The 20619-nt window shown below is 48.7% G+C and overlaps 1 protein-coding gene across 3 annotated transcripts in view; it reads left to right on the top strand.

Moving 5' to 3' along the window:
* The window catches only part of PDE8A (phosphodiesterase 8A), a 145153-nt gene that overhangs the window by 109730 nt on the left and 14804 nt on the right, over nt 1–20619 (top strand). For 2 of the 3 annotated variants that reach the window (XM_040257495.1, XM_040257493.1), the window contains exons 7-18: nt 72–150; nt 1982–2107; nt 5518–5606; nt 7408–7459; nt 7550–7592; nt 11148–11225; nt 14656–14726; nt 14926–15090; nt 15900–15948; nt 16400–16535; nt 18056–18254; nt 20102–20319. In XM_040257495.1, coding sequence (XP_040113429.1) covers nt 72–150; nt 1982–2107; nt 5518–5606; nt 7408–7459; nt 7550–7592; nt 11148–11225; nt 14656–14726; nt 14926–15090; nt 15900–15948; nt 16400–16535; nt 18056–18254; nt 20102–20319 — 1305 coding nt within the window. The remainder of the gene's footprint in view (nt 1–71; nt 151–1981; nt 2108–5517; nt 5607–7407; nt 7460–7549; nt 7593–11147; nt 11226–14655; nt 14727–14925; nt 15091–15899; nt 15949–16399; nt 16536–18055; nt 18255–20101; nt 20320–20619) is intronic. The other variant, XM_040257494.1, reaches the window with a different exon arrangement.

Below are 20619 nucleotides of genomic sequence, written 5' to 3'. Positions count from 1 at the left end.
AATATTCCAAAACTAGAATTCATTTTCTAATATTTATATTAATCAGTCCTTTTTCTTTTCTACCCATAAAGGGCTTGTAATTCAATGTTCGCTGCATTAGAGAAAAGTCAAGAAGCAATTGAAATTACAAGTGAAGACCACATTATCCAGGTTTGTTATTTTGGAAGTTTGTCCCGCATTTCTGGTTTGTTTGCATTTTTAGGGTTGAACCCCTTTGGTTTTTTTTTTCTTTCTCTCTTTGAAGTTCAAGGGACCAGTTTTTCCTTAGAGGTTTATCAGAACAAAATCTGTAAAATACAAAGTCTAAGATAAGTTCCCTCTGGGGTAAGAAAAGTTTCTAATAATTACTTAATATGCTAGAAGGTATTCTGTAGACATATGACACTGGCATTTATTTTTTCTCTCATTTTTGCTTGTTTATTTATTATGCAAGGAGGGGCTTTTATCCAGAATTTTGGAGCCAAGTGGGGACAGACTATTGCAACAAGGAGAGGCCCTGCCCATAAGGGCTGTGTGCGCTTTCCTTTCTTAACTGTTTTTGATGGTAGTTTACTGTAGAAACCATAGAAATTTACTGGACACAAAATTTCAAAAATAATCTAGTAGTTACTTAACAAATTATTAGCAGAGTGGCTTCATATAAGTGACTTAAGATAATATAGCTTTCATTTAAAAATAATTCACAATAAAAGAAAATAACCTTTAAAAAGAAAAAGATAACCAACAAGGACCTATAGTATAGCACAGGGAACTATACTCAGTATTTTGTAATGACCTCTATGGGAAAAGACTGTAAATAAGAATGGATATATGTATATGTATAACTGATTTCCTTTGTTGTACAGTGAAAACACAATATTGTAAATCAACTAGACTTTAATAAAATTAAAAAGTAAAAGAGGGTCACATGGCTTTCAGATAACAGCAAACAGGTAACACGTGTTCTAGATGTGCCAGGGGAATGTTCCTTGTGTCTGAGAATGAGCCCCATGTTGATTTTAGTATTGAACACTGTAGTTCTTCACTTTAACTGTGACTTTCTTGGTAAAGAGCCTGATGATGTCCATGCTCAGGAGTCGGTGCCCTGAGACGTGACACTGGCCAGTGGTTGAGAGCACAGGCTTGGTATCAGTCAGGCCTGCATTCCTTTATTCTCGGCCTCTACCGAGCTGAGCATCTTCGGGCAGGTTACTCAATCTGTCTGAATCTGCTCTCTCATCTGTACAAATGGGAATAATATTAATGCTGACAACCACCTGCCTTTCGTAAGGATGTTCTGAGGACTGAAATGAGTTAATGTGTGTAACTTGCTTGCTGTGGTGCCTAGCAAGGAAAACAAACCTTAAACAGAATGACTATTGTTTATCATCGTCATTATTTGTTGTTTTATTAGCACACACACAGCTTGCCCAGGCATTTTGTACTCTTACAGTCCTGTGTGAAACTTAACTGTGAATCCTTATATTTGTAAACAATTCCTCTGTCACAGCCTGCTTTCCAGACTCATCTTTCATTTGCATCGTGTGAAAGAGGCTAAATAAACGTTTGACCCCACTCAACAGATGCGCAGACTGAAACCTGGGAGGAGCTAAGTGACTTTTGGAAGCAGGGGCTGGGTGGCTCAGACTCCCAGACGGTGCTTTCTTTCAGTGTCGTGATCCCAGCAGCCTTTGTGCAGCAGCCCCAGGTGTCTCCATGCTCCTTTCCTCCAAGGGCGTTTAAGTGCGAGCAAGCCTGCCGCCCTCCCTGGACCTCAGGAGAATGTGGCAGCAAGCCCAGGCCAGCATCACCAGAGCAGAGGCTTGTCCAGACTCCAGGGTTTCCTGGGGTTGTGCTCTTGTAGCTTGAGCACCATCATAGTGAGCGCCAGGCTCCTGAGCTTTCTGGGGGGAAAGTATGATGGTTTAGGTTGATTGTTCTCTTTTCAACGTTTCTTTTAATTCACTTGATGTTTTCTCTTTTGTCTCCCCTCCCCTCCCAGTATGCAAATCCAGCATTTGAAACAACAATGGGCTATCAGTCAGGTGAATTAATAGGGAAGGAGATAGCAGAAGTGCCTATAAATGAAAAAAAGGCTGATTTGCTCGATACTATAAATTCATGCAAGGTGAGTAAGAGAGTGGCATCCTGGTCCCTTCCACAAACAGAGGGGTGGAAGGAGGTTGAGCACTCACTGAGTACTGCCAGAGCTGGGGAGCCTCAGACCTGGGGAACTGTAGGTGGTGTTATCCCTATTGTGCCCACTTTGCAGATGAGGAAACTGAAGCTAGGAAAGTACATATAACTTGACCAGCCAGGAAGAGTAACTTTGACACATAAAGTCATTGTTTTCATTTTTGTAATAAGTAAGTTGATCTTTCTAATAATTAATCTCAGTGATGGATGTTGGCAGTGGTCAGGGTAAAGGATGGCCAGTGAAACCACACGTTCTCAGAACACAGCTGAGCCCATCCATTCTCGGGGCCTTGTTCACTTGGTCAGCACTTGTTGAGTGTGCGGAATTCCGGTATAGAAAGACGAGCAAAGAAAAGCTGCTCAGAGAATACATTCCAGGACATAGAACAGACAGATAAACTACGACAGGAGAAGTCGCAGTACCGCGGTACTCAGAATAGACAGAGGTGGGATCCGGCTGGAGGCTGTTTCTCTCTCTGAAACACGGCTTCTGTCAGCACCTCACTGGTATTAGCTTTTAAAATACGCCAGGAAGGAAAAGGCCACTGCTTTCCATAGTCATTCTCAGGCTTTTCTGCTGGGCTCTCTTTAACTTTTAGGAGTTGGGACAGCGAATATGATTTTTTAAAACATTTGAGAAGTTTATGAGCTGCCATCCTGCCGGCCCTTGGAGGCCCATGGAAGCCCTGTCCCTGGGGCACGTGGCTCCATGCCTGTCTGGTCACCCACGAGAGCAGGCTACCAGCAGGGGCAGAGGGCTGTGCAGAGCTGATAGCCCTACTTGGCTTGGGCCCCCCGAGGAGCCTGTGAGTGGGTGGGCGTCCTACACAGTCAGCAGCGGCTTTGCAGTGAGAACAGGGAAGGGACTGGCCAGCTGTGGGGCCGGGTGGTGCACCGTCGGGGAGTAGCCACTGTGGGCGCGGCACGTATCCTGATCTCCTTCAGCTCTTTCTTCTGTCAAGGATGAAGATTTTCTTAGCAGAGAGAGTGGCAGGTTCTCTGGAAAGAGAAACACAGGCGGTAATGAACGAAGGGAACGTAGGAACTCAGGCCCACTGGTGTTCCCTTGCTGGGCCGAGGAGGGACGTCCTCCAAAGGCAACCACAGGAGAGCAGCCATGCAGAGCCATGGCGGCCTCCCCAGTCCCAGCGGCCAGGTCCAGGGCAGCCACGGGGTCAGCCTGTGGTTCTGTCGTGCGGCTCTGTGGGGGTCAGACATGAGGGCTCTCGCACCCCTCTATCTGGCAGCAGCAGGGTCAGTGAGGCACTCCTCTCCCTCTCAGGAGAGCAACTGGAGATGGGGTGGGATGGGGGAATCCAGCGGATTAGCTGCAGGCCCAGGGATCCCCCCAGACCCCTGTGGGCAGCGTCTCGCCTCCTGAGTCATGCCATGGGGCACCAGGTATGAAGGGCCTCAAACACCAACAGCAGGACACATGTTCTCTAACATCTGTGTTTGCTGTGAGCAGAGAATATAACATACTATCCTATTATCAACCTCTATACTTACCTGCTTTATTTCAGAATGGAGCCAGGGCATTGGTTCTGCATGATCTTGAGTTCCTGGGGAGAGTATGAGAGCTGCCACGTGTCTGTTGCTGGTCATTCCTAGTTGGCTGGCCCTGCAGCAGGACAGACCACTTAGCTGGGCAGTTTTTTTTGTTGTTGTTGTTGTTTTTTTCAGGAGAAAGATACATGGCCTTCCTAATGGAGTCTTCCCAGGGAGAAGAAGGGCTTGTTGAGAAGGGGCCAGCCTGGACAAACAGTGGGCTGTGGTCCATGGAGAGGGTTCAGACCTGTGCTGGGGACCGGGCTGGAGCCTTCACAGGTGGTCAGATGATGGGTGGGGACTTTGGAGTGTCAGGTTCTAGGTGTCCAACCAGCCAGATATTCTTGGGGGCACAGGAGAAATTCCAGTGATGTTCAAATGGAAAATATTGCAAACAGGGAGCCCTTCAGCTTTTATAATTTTTTTTTTTTTTTTTGGCTGTGCTGTGCAAATTGTACCCTGAGCAGTGGAAGTGCAGAATCCTAACCGCTGGGCCGCCAGGGACTCCCAGCTTTTCACCCCTTGTGCCCTCTGCAGTCCCCGGGACTCTCCCACTCACCCTCTCTCCAGCTCCCCTCTCCCATCCTTTCTTCCCAGGTTTTCAGGGCGCTCTGTCCCTGCTGGTCCCTCAAAAGCTATTGTATCATTGCACATCCTTCCTCTTCTGCGTACATGGCTCCCATTCCCCAGTTTTCACCCGAAAGTCTTTTCCAAGGTTTGTCTCAACACCTGCTGTCATCTTGGAACCAACCTGTAGAGCGATGAATCTCTCTCATCCCCCACTGACAGGAAACCCAGTTTCTCTCGGTCCTCGTCTGTCTCTGCTTGTTGCCTGTCTTCACACCTGCTTGGACTTTGAATCCTGGAGTGGTTTTGGAGTCTTCCTCTCCCTTCATTCCCTCTTTATCAAATCCATCAGCAGGGCTGGATCCACGGCCTGGGCCTGAGCACGTTCAGGGCCTCTTCCCCACACTCCAAGACGGTGGTAGCGGAATGCAGTGAGGCCTCCCGGCCTAGGAGCCTCACTTCCAGTCAGTCCCCCTGCACTGCTGGAGATGGGTCTCGCCAGGTCATCACGCCGATGATGTCACCCCGTCCTGGACCCTAAGGGTCCCCCGCTCAGGTCCCTTAGCCTGACTGCCAGGATTCCATGGTCTGACCTCGGTCTAGCTTTTCCATTCAGTAAGCCAAGACCCCAAGTGGTCCTTGACCGTTTACCACGTGCCAGTGCTGTGCTCACCCCTGGATAGGACAGGTGGGTGGCGATGATGGAATTGTTAAGGCCGCGGACCCCACCACGAAGGGCCTGTCCCAGTAGTCAGAGAAGTCCCGCTCACTGCTGAGCTGGCCCTGGAGTAGAGGGAGGTGCAGGCCTCGTGTCATTCCGAGAGGAGTGCAGACACACACATGTGCGAAACCAAACAGGCCACTCACTGGCCTTCTGTGTGTGTCAGCACTTGGTGAGGCGTTTGTATTACCAGATTTTCTCTTCATAATAGCTTTCTAGGTAGGACTTGGTTATTTTCAGGATCTGAAACTTTGACTTCTGTTGTATTTTTGCTAAGAAATAGGATCTGTGTTGAGTAAATACTTTTTGTTTCCATTTGACTGGAAAACTTATATGCAACTCTGTTATCTAAGCAGAGTCACTGGCTGAATTGTCCTCCTCAGCTGGATCTTGTTCTCCTAATTGCTCTGGTGGCCACTGGGAGTGAACAGGAGCCCGAGGTGGAGGATGTACTTCGGTTCATGTTTGGAATACAGTGTATAATGATGCTCACATTCCATTTATAGGAATGGCAAGGAATTTACTCTGTCAGGAAGAAAAATGGAGATAACGTACAACAAAATGTGAAGATAATACCTGTCATTGGACAGGGAGGGTAAGTAGAAAAAACAAGTACTTCAGTCAGTATACCATGTTTGGCTTATTGCACCATATACTTTAAATACTTAAGTAAGTTAAGAGTGTGCAGTTCTTAACTGCACATGGAAACTTAAAAGAAGGACTGGTAACCAGGTCAGTTACCACCAAAGTGTGACCTTCCAGGGTGGCTTCCTCATGGTCACAGCCTGACCCTCCCGCTGGCAACCCAGAGCCGCCACACTCCAACAGTCCTACTTAAGCTATGTGAGCACATACATAAAAGATGAAAGCATTTAAATCCGATGCCACCTCACTGAGCTTTGTGCCAAGAACACTCACTGGTGTACTCTATATTTAAAAGATTTCTGTCTGGCTTAGCAGGTAAAGAATCTGCCTGCAGTGCAGGAGGCTCAGATTCAATCCCTAGGTTGGGAAGATCCCCTGGAGGAGAAAATGGCCACCCACTCCAGTATTCTTGCCTGGAAAATCCCATGCACAGAGGAGCCTGGTGAACTACACAGTTCATGGGGTCTCAGAAGAGTCAGACATGACTGAGCACACACACATCTGATTTGGCAGCCTCTGTATCATTTCTGCACAGAACTATCAAATTAGATAAAGTGTTTTCAATACTGTCATTAATGGAAACTCATATGAAACAGGTGTGACCGCAGACTGGAAGGCAGTGTTGATCAGGGGCCTAAAGGTGTCATAGTTTGTCTCGGAATCTGTTAAATAATACAAACCGTGGAAAATTGAGTGTGAATTGCAGAACACTCAACAATAAAATACACCACAATTAGAAATGATGATCATAGAGAATTAAATCTCAGGGGAAAATGTTTATGATAAATACAAAAGTCAAAATGTAAAAGCATACCTAGTGTGTGTTCTTGGTCATGAAGACGAGGAAGAGGTGTGGATACAGTGTTGTAACGATGCTGCTGTCTGGGAGCCCTTCCCTCCCTGGGCAGGTGCTCAGGGCCTGCTGGGCACCCCTTCACCTCCTCCTCACCACGGCCCTGCGCTGGCGGCACTGTGATGGTCTCTGGTTGACAGATGAGGAAGCTGAGGCTGAGAGAGGTGGGCTTAGCCCAGGGCCTGGCTACAGCGCTTGGCGGAGCCGGGCTACAGCCCCCCACATTGCCCGTGAGGCTCACGTGTTCGTCAGCAGGCCTGGTGGCCAGCTGGCGACTGCCTCAGGGAAATGGCTCTGTGTGGGCTCTCTGTTCTGACTCTGCCTTTTTATGTCCTTCCCTCATTGGGTTGCGGCTAACTGTGTAGGGATTGGATTATCAAGGGGAAAAGCTGAAAAATGGAAAGAACAGTAAATAAGTGAGGAGAGTCAGCAACTTGCAAGAGAACCTCAGCCGCCTGGTTCTAGACACGCACATTCAGCCCCAGAGGGGCCTGTGACTGTTACCATAAGTGTTGTGAGCAGACTCTGCTGAAACTCAAAGACGAGCATTAGTGTAAAGGCTTGTAAACATGAAAACGTGACGGAACTAAAGGCTTTGGGCTGGCTAACAGGGAGTACATTTTTGAACGCTGGGTATTTTTTATTGTATGTTGCGATGACTTGGAAGGATTTTGTTATTTTCACTGAAGAGTCAACCTCTCTTCTCCAGAGACACCAGGGAATGCCTGTGGACTCTTGTTTGTTTATTGGCAGCCTTGACCACAAGCAATAGAACTGCTCTCTCCAAGCCTTGTGTGTGCTGTGAAAGAGAGATGCTCTTTTCATAACGGAAAACTAGCTAGCTCTCCACCAGAATTGAGGGCCGGGAGGAATATAATGCATTGTTTTCTACTTGCAGAAAAGTTAGACACTATGTGTCCATTATCAGAGTGTGCAATGGCAACAATAAGGTATGTAGGGGAGCCCTGGGGCCCCAGCAAGATTTGCCTTACTGCGTCACTAGGCACTCAGACCTAACGGCTTCTGATGCTCATTTCTAGGCGGAGAAGATAGCTGAATGTGTTCAGACCGACAGTTGCGCAGGTACGGTGCCCTGTATTCACCCTTGGGGCTCACTGAGCTTTGGAAAACCTGAGGACAGGCCCTACCTCCAGTGAGCCCACCTGGTGCGCAGGGGGGACTGTGTCTCCCTAGTGCTGTAGCAGCATCTCTTTCCCCGACTCCCGGGTCCTGAGCACAGGTGGGCATTCTGACAGGTGTCCTGGGCAGGTCTCGCCTCCAGTGCGTGCACGTCCGTGAAGCTGTGTTGAGCGGAGTGTGGTCTGTCAGCCTGATGCTTGAAGAGGCAGTGGTGTTGGTGTCGGACCACATGTCTTCAGTGGAGACACCCCATCAGACCTGCCTCACCTCAGGGCTGTCTCGGGAGGACTTAAGTGGGGGAGACACCTTACAGACCAGGCTCCCTTTCTGCAGACAAGGAGATGAAAAGCCCCATGATTTGCCCCGGGACATCCAACTAGGAAGCGGTCAGCTGGCACTCAAGCCCAGCCAGCCAGCTCCAGGAATCTGAGGCACGTGCTGGGACAGTTCCCCTGGGCGCCTGGGGAGTGGTCAGGCTTTAACCTGAAAAGAAGAGGGCCGTATGGACAGCAGGGCACACAGCACGTGGTCAAGAGTGACCGTTACTGGGGAGGAGGGCAGGGGAGCGAGGCAAGTTCCGTTCAGGGAGAGGGGCTGGAGTGAGGAGGCGGGTGCCGAGGAAAAGCGATCTAGACGTAAGAGGGAGAGTGCAGAGTGTGTTCTAGAAAGAGCGGGCGACGTTCCGACCGGTACAAAAGGTCGGTGTGGGAAGGAGGTGGGATCGTGGAGGGTCCTTTGGGGGGGAAGTTAGGATCTCCATCTGGAGGCAGCAGCCTCAGTCGTCTTCACATCCCGATGCCTGCCGTAGAGCCTGACCTGCCCCAGGCGCTCAGCGAATGTTTGCTGAGTGGCAGAAAGGGAGAAGGAGGGAACTGCAGGAGCTCACAGTGCAGCTTCTCAGCCTGCTGTTTGGACACTGATCTCCTTGGAGCTCAGAGAGAGGAGACTCCGCAGTCTGAGTGGTTAGAGTAGGTGTGGCTGGATGGAGAAATGAGCATTTGGGCGGGGCACCGTGTCCCCGGTTGGAGGTGGAGGAGCGGAGTCAAGGCTGTTCCTGAGACAGCGGAGCTGTGTCCATGCAGCCCATGTGTGGTCAAGACTGCGAGAGATGAATGGCTGGCTGCAGCTAGCACACTGCTCCTGTCCTTGACTGCCAGGGAGTTACTCTTTACCTCCAAGATGCTGAGGGTGTTGAGCCGGCGAGCCATGGATTTGGAGTGGTTTGTTAGTGGTGCTCTCGTTTGTGTGTATGCATATATCTGGAGAAGCAGATGCGTGCCTGTTCAGTATCTGCAAGGTGCTGGCAGTGCTGGTCACCCAGGAAGGGGCGGGGAAGGTCATTTCTGCCTTCACGTCGTTCACAGTTAGTGAGGGAGCGGCACAGTAAAGCCGATGGTTCCCGGCGGGGTTGGGGGCGGGGTGGGGCTGAGGCATTAGGGGAAGGCTCTCCAGAGGGGAGGATACCTGAACCACATCTGACCTGCATCTCCAAGAGGACAACCAAGCGGAGAAGGCAGAGAGGGAGGAGAAGGCAGCCGGGGAGGGCGCCTTCCTAAGTGGGGGTGAGCAGTTAGTGCCACGGCAGAGAGATCTGGGAGGTGGCCTAGCACATCATAGGTAACTCATGGTAGCTGGAGAAGAGATGAGGTTCAGAACAAGGGACCCTGGGTCCAACTGGGGAATTTACACCTGACCCTAAAAACAGTGAAGCACCATTAAAATGTTCTAATCAGAAGAGTGAGCACTGTCTGGAGAGAATGGGTTGGAGAGGGCAAGGTTGGGGCTGGTAGGACCGGTGAGGCAGGCTGTCCCTGTAACCCAGAGGACGATAACCCAGGTGTCCTGTAATCCAGGTGTCCGAGCCTGGACAGGGAAGGAGCGGGGAGAGACGTTTAGGAGGTGGACTCTAGACATTTATCACACCTGCACACTTGAGGGAGAGCGGCAGGGAGGCGTCATGGATGACTGGCCTCCAGCTAAGTGGACAGGTAGATGCTGCCCAGTGACTGGGATGAGGAGTGGCCTGGGAGAAGAGGGCCAGCTCGTCTGAAGCGCTGAGGGGCGTCCCCATGGAAGACGAGTGACCGGGGAGGATGGAAGTCTGGGGCTCGGGAGGAAGGCCAGGAATACAATAGCAGCACGGGACTGAGGAAAGGCCATAGGGAAGAGTGAGGAGACTGTGCTGTCTGAGAAGAGAAGCGGGTGCAGAGGGTGAGCCTGTGGGAACAGCAGGGCGCTGAGGAACAGGAGACATGGTGATGGAGACCGGGAAGGAAGAGCAAGAAGTGCCGGGAAAGCCAGGGTGGACGTGCGCAGACCAGAGTTTTCAGAAAGCGAGCTCAGGCTAGCACTGACTAGTGTCTAGTACACAAGTCAGACGAGGCAGGTCACAACTGACTCGAGTCCTTCAGAGGTAGCAACAGGGAGGTCATCGGCGACTTTGACAAGGTCACTGCCAGTGCCTATATAGAAGAGAATGTACCAGAGAGCAAGTGGAGAAGGTCTGGATGGTGGAGAGGAGTACAGGGGCCTGCTTTTGGATCCTGTATGTGAGCAAGAGTCCAGGGAGGAAGCCAGGAGAAGGCAGAGACGAGCTCATCTCACGGGGCTCCCAATGTCCTCATCTGTGAAATGAGAACAGGCTGGAGAGGCCTGGCACCACGGGTGACACCCAAGAGGGCGCAGGAAGGAAGGTTAACTTGGCCTTGTCATTGATCGGTGTGGGGTTGGGGGGAAAGAGGAGTCAGACCCCTCCTGTTTGGGCTGGAGGGTCAGTGGTGCCATCCACAGGAAGGGGGTGCAGAGAAGTAGACCCCAGACCAGCGCTCCCTGTCCTGCCTCCAGAAGAGAGGCACAGCCTCTCCCGGGACATTTTAGGGCTTGTATTGTAGAAAAAAACACAGAAAAGATTTTTTTCACTTTGGGACAAGGGTGGATGGGGATCAAAATTTTCCCACCACTTGTTCAACTACGTAGAAGTAGGTGAAATTCTCCTGAGTTCATTTCTGCCAGTTTTTGTGGCCTGAGACTCTGTAACAATCTAGAAACTCAAAAGCCCTCGTTTATGGTGAGTGGAAAAAAATTTTTTTTTTAGAAAGTTGGTCTCCCTTAAACCCAGTTGTTGAGAGACTTCATCTTGGTGTACTGTGTTGATTTTTGCAGCATCCTAAATGGCATTCTGGCTTCCCTGGGGGCTTAGATGGTAAAGTGTCTGCCTGCAATGCGGGAGACCCGGGTTCAGTTCCTGGGTTGAGAAGATCCCCTGGAGAAGGAAATGGCAATCCACTCTAGCACTCTTGCCTGGAAAATCCCCTGGACAGAGGAGCCTGATAGGCTACAGTCCATGGGGTCGCAGAGTCGGACACAACTGAGTGACTTCACTTCACTAAATGGCATTCTAAATCTTAAATTTTGTCTTTTAAAGCTTTCGTATTGGTAATTTTACTAATATGTTGTTATAATCTCTTCACGGAGGTAATTTATCATTTATTTCCACAGATAATCAGTCAGGCAAACATAAAGACAGGAGAAAAAGCTCCCTAGATGTCAAAACTGTTGCCTCTCGAACAAATGAAGGTAGGTGACAAAGACGAGGCAAAAAACGTGCTCCTCTGAGTGGTGGGCACATGGAAACACGAGGCTCCCTTCCTCATCTTGCCTGGGTGACTGCCCCCACCCTCAAGCTCAGCAGGCAGGGGCCCCTGTAGAAGTCTGCGTGCGTTTCTCCCTCACCCCTGACTCCTTTGCCAGTAGGTTCATCTGACCCTTCTGATGGAGTCAAAGAATAAAGAATAGATTCTCCCTCTCTGCTGCAGGGGCAGGGGGCAGAGGTGGTACTGGGAAGTGTGTGGACTCGGGCCTCAGTTTGACCTTGGTTCAGGTCCCAGCTTCATCTACTTTCTGTGCAGCCTTGGGGGTGGACTTGAGTGCTTCCATTTCCACGTCATCAGATGGGGATAATTCTGCGGTCCACAGGGGGCAACATAAGGATTAACTGAGTGTGTGTGGTGCCTGGCAGGGGTCATGGCAGCTGTTGGCACCATCTTCACCATGGTCCTCCCTGTCGGCACCCATGAGCAGAGCAGAGGTCACTCAGGTGCCCCGGACCATCCTCGCTGCCACACTGTGACTCCTCTTCATCCTTTGCATTACTTTGTCCATTTCTCTGTTTTGAAGAGTTAAACATTTTTCTTTTAATGTTTTTGGGTTTTAACGTTTGTTCTTTTTGATTGACTTGAAATTTACATATAATTCATATTAAGTGTTGAGTTCAATAAGTTTTGACAGTTCTGTACTGTTGACCTGTATAGACTGTTAGCACCCACCCCAAAATAGATACAGAAAATACACACATGCAGGCCTGCACTTGCGCACAGGTCTCACACACAGAGGCACCGACAGATTTCTGGCACGAGTTAACCTGGCCTCTTCTTGTGCCTCATAGAAATGGAATGGCACAGTGTGCACGCAGCGTGGCTCCTCTCACTCGTTTTGGCGTTCTGGAGGTTCACCCACGTTGCTGGGGGTATTAGCAGTTGGTTCTTTTCTATTGCTTGGGAGTACTTCATTGTTTGCATATACCACAATTTGTTATCCATTCTCTTAGGAATGATCCTTTTGTATTCACCTTTCCATTTGAGGGCTGCTAAGGGTAAGGCTGCTGTGCGTGCTTTTATGCAAGTCTGTCTTTGTGGGCATGTGGGCCCATCGCCCAGGACTGGCACTGTGGGGCCTCTGGGCACCGGAGCACCGCTCTCCCAGCAGGGGCTGTGCCTCCTGCCACCACTCATCTTCGAGTGTCCCAGTTGCTCCTCATTCTCTCACACTGGGTTCTAAACTATAGTTACTCTGCCAGATGTGATTTTAATTTTAATTTTCCATATGGCACCTCTTTCATATGCTTACTGGCCATTTGGATATCCTCTTCTGTGAAATGACATTCATAAATTTTGCCTATTTTTATCATTGGGTTATCTCTTGCTTGTTGGTTGTAGGAATTCTTTTCATATTCTAGATGTGGATATAAGTATTCCAGACATACTGTTCTTAGTTTGCATTTTCACTCTTAATAGTCTTTTAATGAACAGAGGTTCTTAATGAATCTTAAAGTTCATTTAATCAGTGTTTTCTATTATACCTAGTACTTTTTTGTGTCCTTTTTAAGAACTTTCTCTATCCCAAGGTCATGAAGACTATTCTCCCACATTTTCTTCTATAAGCCTTATTGTTTTATCTTTCACTTTGGCTCTATGATTCATTCCAAATCAATTTTTATATTGAGTGAGGGTAGGGATCAAGGATGAATTTTCTCCCTGCAGGGAAACCCAACTGGCCCATCACCATATGGAAAAACCATCTTTTGCTATAGTATCATTCTTGTAAACCAGTTGACTATAAATATATGGTCTGTTTCTGGACTCATGTATTCTGTTTCATTGTTCCGTTAGTCCTTGCTTGCACCAATACCATGATCAGTTACTACAGTTATATGGTAAGTCTTGATATCTGGTAAAGTTCTTCAAGATTATCCTGATCATTCTAGGTTCTTTGCATTTCTACATAGCATTTAGAATCAGCTACTTAGTTCACACACACACACAAAACCTCCTGGGATTTTATTGGGGAGTGTCTTAAATCTATAGATGAAGTTAGAGAAACTTGAAATCTTGATAATACTGAGGCTTTCAAAACATGAACATGCTCTTTGTCTTTATTTAGGGTGTCTTTTTTCTTAGCAGTGTTGCACAGTTTCAGTGTGTAAGTCCTACACTTAGAATTCCATTAGATTTATTCCTGAATACTGATTATTTTTTATGCTGTCATAATGGTTTTTTATTTTAGTTTCCAGTTGTTTGTTGCTAATATATAGAAATATAATTGACTTTTGTGTATTGACCTTCCACCCAGTAACCTTGATAAACTAACTGATTGTAAATGTAGCATTTGTAGAGTCTTTCAGATTTTCTGCACACACAGTCACAACAATCTTTATTCTTTTTCACCTTATTGTATTCACTGTATTGTTTGGTTTTTATAAGTATATGTCACCTTCACTGTATTTTTTAATGAGAATAAGTCCTATTATGATATAGTGATAGAATAGTGGTTTCTATTTTTGGTTTAATGACCTTGTTGGGTAAAATGGAAAGATAGCATCCATGTGCCAGTCACCAACATTAGATTTAGGGAGTTTTTGTTGGTCTCTGCAATTTAAAGCATGTGAGAGCCCCTGAGTAGGTTAGTCCTGGTTGTTTCTCCTCAGGCCCTTGTTTGGTAAAATAAGGCTGACATCTCAGCGGGTGGAGCAGTGTGTGGTCCTCTCCGGCCTTTGGTAAACAGCATGTGGCTGGACAGTGGGGCTTTCAGGGAGAGACAGAACACCACGTGCGTGTCTTTTCCTGCTCGTTTCACTGCCCAGGCTTCTCCCCACCCCAGAGGAACTGGGTCTTGACAGGAGCAACAAAAAATTAACAAACATTAGAGCATAATACCTGCCACCTACCTCAGCTAATCTGACAGATTAGGTACCTATCTCAAGCAGAACAGTGAAAAGCACCAAAGGATACCTTGAAAAGCTGAATCAGAAATACCGATTTCAGTTCATTGAGCTGTATTTATTGTTCCCGCCATATATGAAACAAAGGGCCTGTGTGGCATTGTCTTTCAGAACGTTTCTCTCCTGGGTAGCAGCAAGCTGAATTATAAAACGTTATTGTTACAGACACAGAGAGGCTAATGTGTGGCCTCGACTTGCTAGATTGCTTTCTCTGTTCTCTCCCTCGCCTGTGACTTCAGAGGTTCAGTCTGGGGGGTCACATGCCTCCCAGTGCCTTGAACCGAAGGAGGCAGAGTTGGTCTGCCAGAATCCTGGGCTTGGTAGGATGGGGAGGGAGCTGAGCCACCAGGTAGCTCTGGTCCTGCCCCTTCGCTCCTGGAGGAAGAGGGTGGGAGGCAGTGAGTGAGGCCATGCTTACCCTGATCCCTGCACCACCTGGTGTCTCCACAGTTTCCAGCCAGAGACGACACTCTTCAATGGCCCGGATCCATTCCATGACGATCGAGGCGCCCATCACCAAGGTGACACAGCGACCCACAGCAGTGATGAGGCTCTCCTAGTTGTATGGAGCTGCTGCCTCTGCAGAGAGAGGAGGGCGACAGGAGCACTTTGGCTGTCTTAAGTTACAATGAGCCCTGCTGCCAGCCTGACTCTTTGTATTGCTCTCTCATTGCCTTTAAGGTGATGAGAGTCAGGACTTTTCTTTCCGTATTATTATAGGTCATCAATATCATCAATGCTGCCCAGGAAAGCAGTCCCATGCCTGTGACAGAAGCCTTAGACCGTGTGCTGGAAATTCTAAGAACCACTGAATTATATTCACCACAGTTCGGTGCTAAGGACGCTGATCCTCATGCCAACGACCTCGTCGGGGGCCTGGTGTCTGTGAGTGTGCTGACAGGCTGCTGGCTCCATCCCGCTGCTCTCGCTTGTTTTCTCAGAGGTTACTTGTTGACATGCTGTCCTACACAGCGCTCTTTGTGTGTGGGGTCAGCCAAGGCCTAGATCATCCACTGCCCAGGCTCAGCTGCCCTCCTGCTGAGCCATCACCCACCTGCTGCCTGTCCAGGGGGGTGGGGGCTACGGGGGACCTCAGCTTGGAGCAGAGGGAGGAGCGTGTTCAGGACAGCCAGCTTGTCTGCTGCGTTGCATCTCCATTTTTACTTCAGGGATCTACAAGTAGTTGATTTAGATAAAATTTGAAGATTTTGAAAACAGGGGCAGAAAACAGGATGAAGTGTTTCATGCCGCATTACAGAACAGAATGACTGGCTCCCTCCAGAGTGTCCTGTACAGACTAGGTGACACCGTGGGAGGAGGCTGAGGGATTATTTTGTTAGCTGGAGGCTTTGGACCACGGGCTCTAGGTGCTGCCTCCAGCCGTCTAGGATAGAGGCCTCCAGCCCTGTGGAAAACAGACCATTCCATTACCATCTGTCACCTTCTGTCTTGGTGACAAAGTTCAGAAATGGAGCTCACCACCCTGCCTAACTGCTGCTTGCTAGAGCCACTAGGTTCCATACCCGTAAGGCTGCCAGCAGTCATCAGACAGGCGGCCACAGGGGAGCTTCGATGTGTGCATGCGGGTGGAGACGGCCGCCCGCAGCTGCCCTCTGTGACCAGCTGTCCTGGGCTTTCAAGGAGTAAGGAATACTTGTGATTTCCCTGTTTCTTATTTCCTTGATTTTTATCAGGATGGTTTGCGAAGATTGTCTGGAAATGAGTATGTTCTTTCAACAAAAAGTAAGTTTTTCCTTTTTCCTTTATTGGATTGCTACTAGTATGTTAGCTAATACTATTGGGGCTTCCCTGGTGGCTCAGACAATAAATAACCTGCTTGCAATGCAGGAGACCTGGGTTCAGTCCCTGGGTTGGGAAGATCCCCTGGAGGAGGGAAAGGTTACCCACTCCAGTGTTCTTGCCTAGAGAATCCATGGACAGAGGATCCTGGCGGGCTACAGTCCATGGGGTTGCAGAGTCAGACATGACTGAAGGACTAAATACTTTCATTAGTATTATAGCCACACTTAAAGATAAATTTTCAGATAAAAATTTTGAGTTTTTTTTTTAGTCAGTAAGTTTTGGGTTTATCATAAACCCTAAGAAACAAAGCATCCGCCCCCAGAGCTCCGCTGCTCCCCAAGGGACAGCAAACGCCGTCAAGCCTGTTGATCCCATTCTGTTTACCCTGCAGACCTTCAGCAGGCTCCCAGCAGCAGCAGCGTCCCCATCCCCCTTCATGATGTCCCGTCACAGATAACTCGGGCCATGGACAAGGAGGAGTACTGGGACTTCAATATTTTTGAATTGGAGGCTGCCACTCATAAAAGGTGAGCCCATGGAAGCCCAGCAGACAGGGAGCTTGATTCCAAGGGCCAGTGTGGAGAAAGCCTCCCCGGGAGTGTAGGCTCTGCTCAGAGCTGGTCCCTGGTCAGGGAGGAGGCCCCAGGGAAAGAGCAGCAGATACCTCGAGTCTCCAGAGCCTCGGCGTCAGCGAGGGATCAGGGAGAAGCCAAGGGGAATTCGCCTGGCTATGACTGCCACAGAGGGAGAAAGTGACTTACTCGGAGTCTCCAAGTAGCAGATGTTTTCTTTTTGTAAGATACAGTTATTAATTTCTCCTGTAGGTATTAAGTAGTGATATGTTGACATTGCAGCAAAAAGCCTCACTTCAGAGCTCAGAACCACTGGCAGTCTAGTGGTTAAGATTCCACACTTCCAATGCAAGGATCTTGGGTTTGATCCCTGGTCAGGGAACTAAGATCCCACATGCCACTCAGCACAGCCAAAAAAATAAATACATGGATGTACATGCTGATAAGAGCTGTCCCCAGATCTTGGTTCCTGTGTTGGTGACAGGCATGGGGACACCCCACAGTCCAGAGTCCTGACCTGAGTGTGGTCCCCAAGAGTAGGGTGGGGTTGGGTTTCCCCTCCCATTTTATACCTCGCTGGAGAACACTCAGCCAGAGGAGTGTGGTTGGCTTGGCACATGGGAAAGGCGTTCAGACCTAATGCCAGCCAGCACTGCCCTTCAGGAGGGTGAGGTGTCAATCCCAGCAGACAGGCAGAGAGAGGCTGTTATAGGAGACTCGTCGGGTCTCATCCCGTGTGGGTGGTGGTCCCCATGACAGCCCCTGCCCTTTGCTCACACTCAGAGTGAGTCAAGCTTCTGAGACATTCTGCATCTGTGTGCCCCACAGGGCCAGTGACAGCGGCAAACAAAGCTGTGGGCACTGGTTTACATCCTAATGTGAGCTGGCACAGGGCGGGTCTGTCCAAGTCCTGGGAGCCCAACCAGTTTGGCCACTGCCTCAACAGAGCCAAAAGCAAAGGCCAGAGGCTGGATGACGGTGACTCTCAAGGACGGGCCTCGTTTGGCACCAGCTGGTCACCTGTCTGGGGAAACCTCCACCTCCAGAGTGTTGAGACCATCACATGATGTGTGCCAGCGTCTGGCTCGTGTGCTGCCGTGGGGAACTGGTATCTTCTTCCAGCAAGACATCTGGCCAGTGACACGTCCAGCAAGGCCACAGGGGAGGATGTGGTTAGCCTGGCAGCACGCTGACCTGGACATCCTCTTGGTGCCGGGAGGCCTCTGCAGCAGTTAGGGCAGTAGGAGCACCATGCGGGTGCCCCCAGAATTGCAGCTGGGCTCTGCCCAGGGCTGGTGCTGGCCACCAGGAGAGAGGGCAACAGGGCGCCCCCTGCAGGCCACCCTCACAAGCTCCACTTTGCTGTCCTGCTCTCTCCCTGAAATCTGGCTCAGGTTTGCCTGTTGGATCTGAACAGATCAGACACTCTACCTGTTTCTCTACTTTGATTTAATGCTGTGTGTTTTTCTCTATAGGCCTTTGATTTACCTTGGTCTCAAAGTGTTTGCTCGCTTCGGAGTCTGTGAATTCTTAAAATGCTCCGAGGCGACGCTGAGATCCTGGTTACAGGTGATCGAAGCCAATTACCACGCTTCCAACCCCTACCACAACTCCACGCACTCTGCTGATGTGCTGCACGCTACTGCCTACTTTCTGTGCAAAGAGAGGATCAAGGTGAGCTGTGCTGGTGCCCTGTGCTTCACAGCAGGGGTGAGGGTGCCGGGTATAGGGTTCAGTCTGGCCCAGGAGGGTGCGGCCTCCTGAGGCGCAGGGCCACACCCTGGCTCTGGGGAGTGGATAACTAATTCCCAACGTGGCCCTGGGCATTCCCCCTTAGAATAGGAGCCACTTTGGCTCCAGCTTTGAGGGCTTAGGAGCAAAGGGAATGTGAGTGTGTCACAGTAAGAGCGTCACAGAAGACAGTGCCATCCAAGGCACTCTGCTCACTGCCCACTTCCAAACCAAGCTTCCTAAGAAAGCTTTTCACATTGTAAATCATTTCATTAGGGAAATGGTCGAAGCAGCAACTAGGCCTGCACTGTTCTGCCAGGGTATTTGTGTTATTAGTATTTCCATCAGCGTCCGCCATAAACTAGCACAGAAGCCCAGGGAGCGCAGGTGCACGGCCGTTTCACTCTCGGCAGCACCTGAAAACGGAAGAATCAGTGAGAAATCAGGGCCTCACGAGGAATGAGACAGGTCAGCCTCCCGGCACAAGTGCAGCGCAGGCAAGTCCAGCCTCCCTCTAGCTGTGTTCTTTGGTGGTTTTCTGTTGTTTTACTAAAGGTCATGTCTAAGACCGTAGGTAGAACAAGAGTCCAGGGAGAGGTCTGTTCTCATAAAGTATGAACACAGAGGGCAGAGGAGAGACATCTGTGTCAGTGTGGTTCAGCATAAAGGCAACCTAATTTTTGCTGTAATTTAATGCTTTTGAAACTCCTTGATAGATAACATACAAATATACATTCAGAAAGCTATTAATAACTTAATTTTAACATAATTTATGATGTAATTCACATCATAAAATTCACCCATTTAAAGTTGGAACTCCCTGGGGACTTCCCCGGTGGCCCAGTGGTTGAACTCCATCTCCCAGTGCAGGTGCTGCAGGTCCAGCCCCTGGCTGGGGAGCTAAGATCCCACATGCCATGCAGCATGGCCAAAAAAAACTTTTTTTAAGTTAAAACTATTGAATTTTAATTTAAATAAATTTGCAAGCCTGGTTTATTAGATATACACCTTCTCTTCAAGTGTTCGTAGGATATTTCCAAAAATCATCTTGATACTAAGACACAGTCTTGATATACTTCAAAAAACTTAAATAAAAAAATGTCAGCCACTATAAATGAGAAAATATTTCGAACAAATCGGGGTTAAACAAAGAAATAAAACCAAAAATAACAGAAAACAAAATGAGAAACCTATGTATCAAAACCTATAGACTGAGAAGAGCAAAGTGAGCATCTGGGATTGTTCTTTGAAACAACCAAGAGAATTCACTGTAAGTCAGACTAATCAAAAATACAGAAAACAGGAATATACACAGTAGAAATGGAGACTACTAGAAGAAAGTACCATGCACTTCTGTACTTAAAGCTTTAAATGAAAACTTTTGGCCGTGCTGCATGGCATGTGGGATCTTACTTTCCCAATTGATATTTTAAATCAAAGTACTGTTCCAAGTAGAAAGTCAATACCTCAGACTTAAGGAGCTTTTTTTGTGATGGGTCTAAAGACAGACTGGCTGAGGAAGTGACTCCTGTCTGGTGAGGACACCCTGTGTCTTGGTAAATCCCTAACTTGTGCAAGACTGAGAGTCAGATAATGTTTCCTCTGAAACAAGCAAAGATGAAACTATTTCTGAGTAGAGTTAGGAAAACTGGATTTGCTTAACACTATGCTTTTCTCAGAAGTTTGAAATATTCTTACCTTAAAGTCAGAAGGGCAGAAAGAGAACTACACAGAAGGCTACCTTGCTTTCAGTGTCATGCCCCAATTTTTAAAAGAACTCTTGTTTTCAGCAAACTTTAGACCCACTTGATGAAGTCGGTGCCCTCATCGCAGCCACTATCCACGATGTGGACCACCCCGGGAGGACCAACTCCTTCCTGTGCAATGCCGGGAGCGAGCTGGCCATTCTTTACAACGACATGGCTGTGCTGGAGCACCACCATGCGGCCTTGGCTTTCCAGCTGACCACCGGCGATGACAAATGCAACATCTTTAAAAACATGGAACGGTAAGAACAGTGAGCTAGAAAGTATGTTTCCTTCTGCTCTTTAAAAAACAATTTTGCTGAGATATAATTAGCTGCTATACAGTTCACCCATTTAAAGCGTGCGGGGCTTTTGGTATATCCCGAGTTGTGTAGCCATCCGTATAGTCGACATTTACAACATTTCCATCACCCCCAAGGGAACCTCGAGCTCATGAGCAGTCATTCTCCTGCCCGCCTCCTGGTGGGCAGTCGCTGCTCTACCTTCCGCCTCCGTAGCTTTGTGAGTTCTGGGCATTTCAGACAAATGGAAGCACCCCAGGA

The sequence above is a fragment of the Oryx dammah genome, unplaced genomic scaffold, assembly GCF_014754425.2.
Source record: "Oryx dammah isolate SB20612 unplaced genomic scaffold, SCBI_Odam_1.1 HiC_scaffold_16, whole genome shotgun sequence".
In the NCBI taxonomy this organism is placed as follows: Eukaryota; Metazoa; Chordata; class Mammalia; order Artiodactyla; family Bovidae; genus Oryx; species Oryx dammah.
The sequence above is the reverse complement of the archived record's forward strand: the minus strand, read 5'-3'. Positions and strand labels throughout refer to the sequence as shown.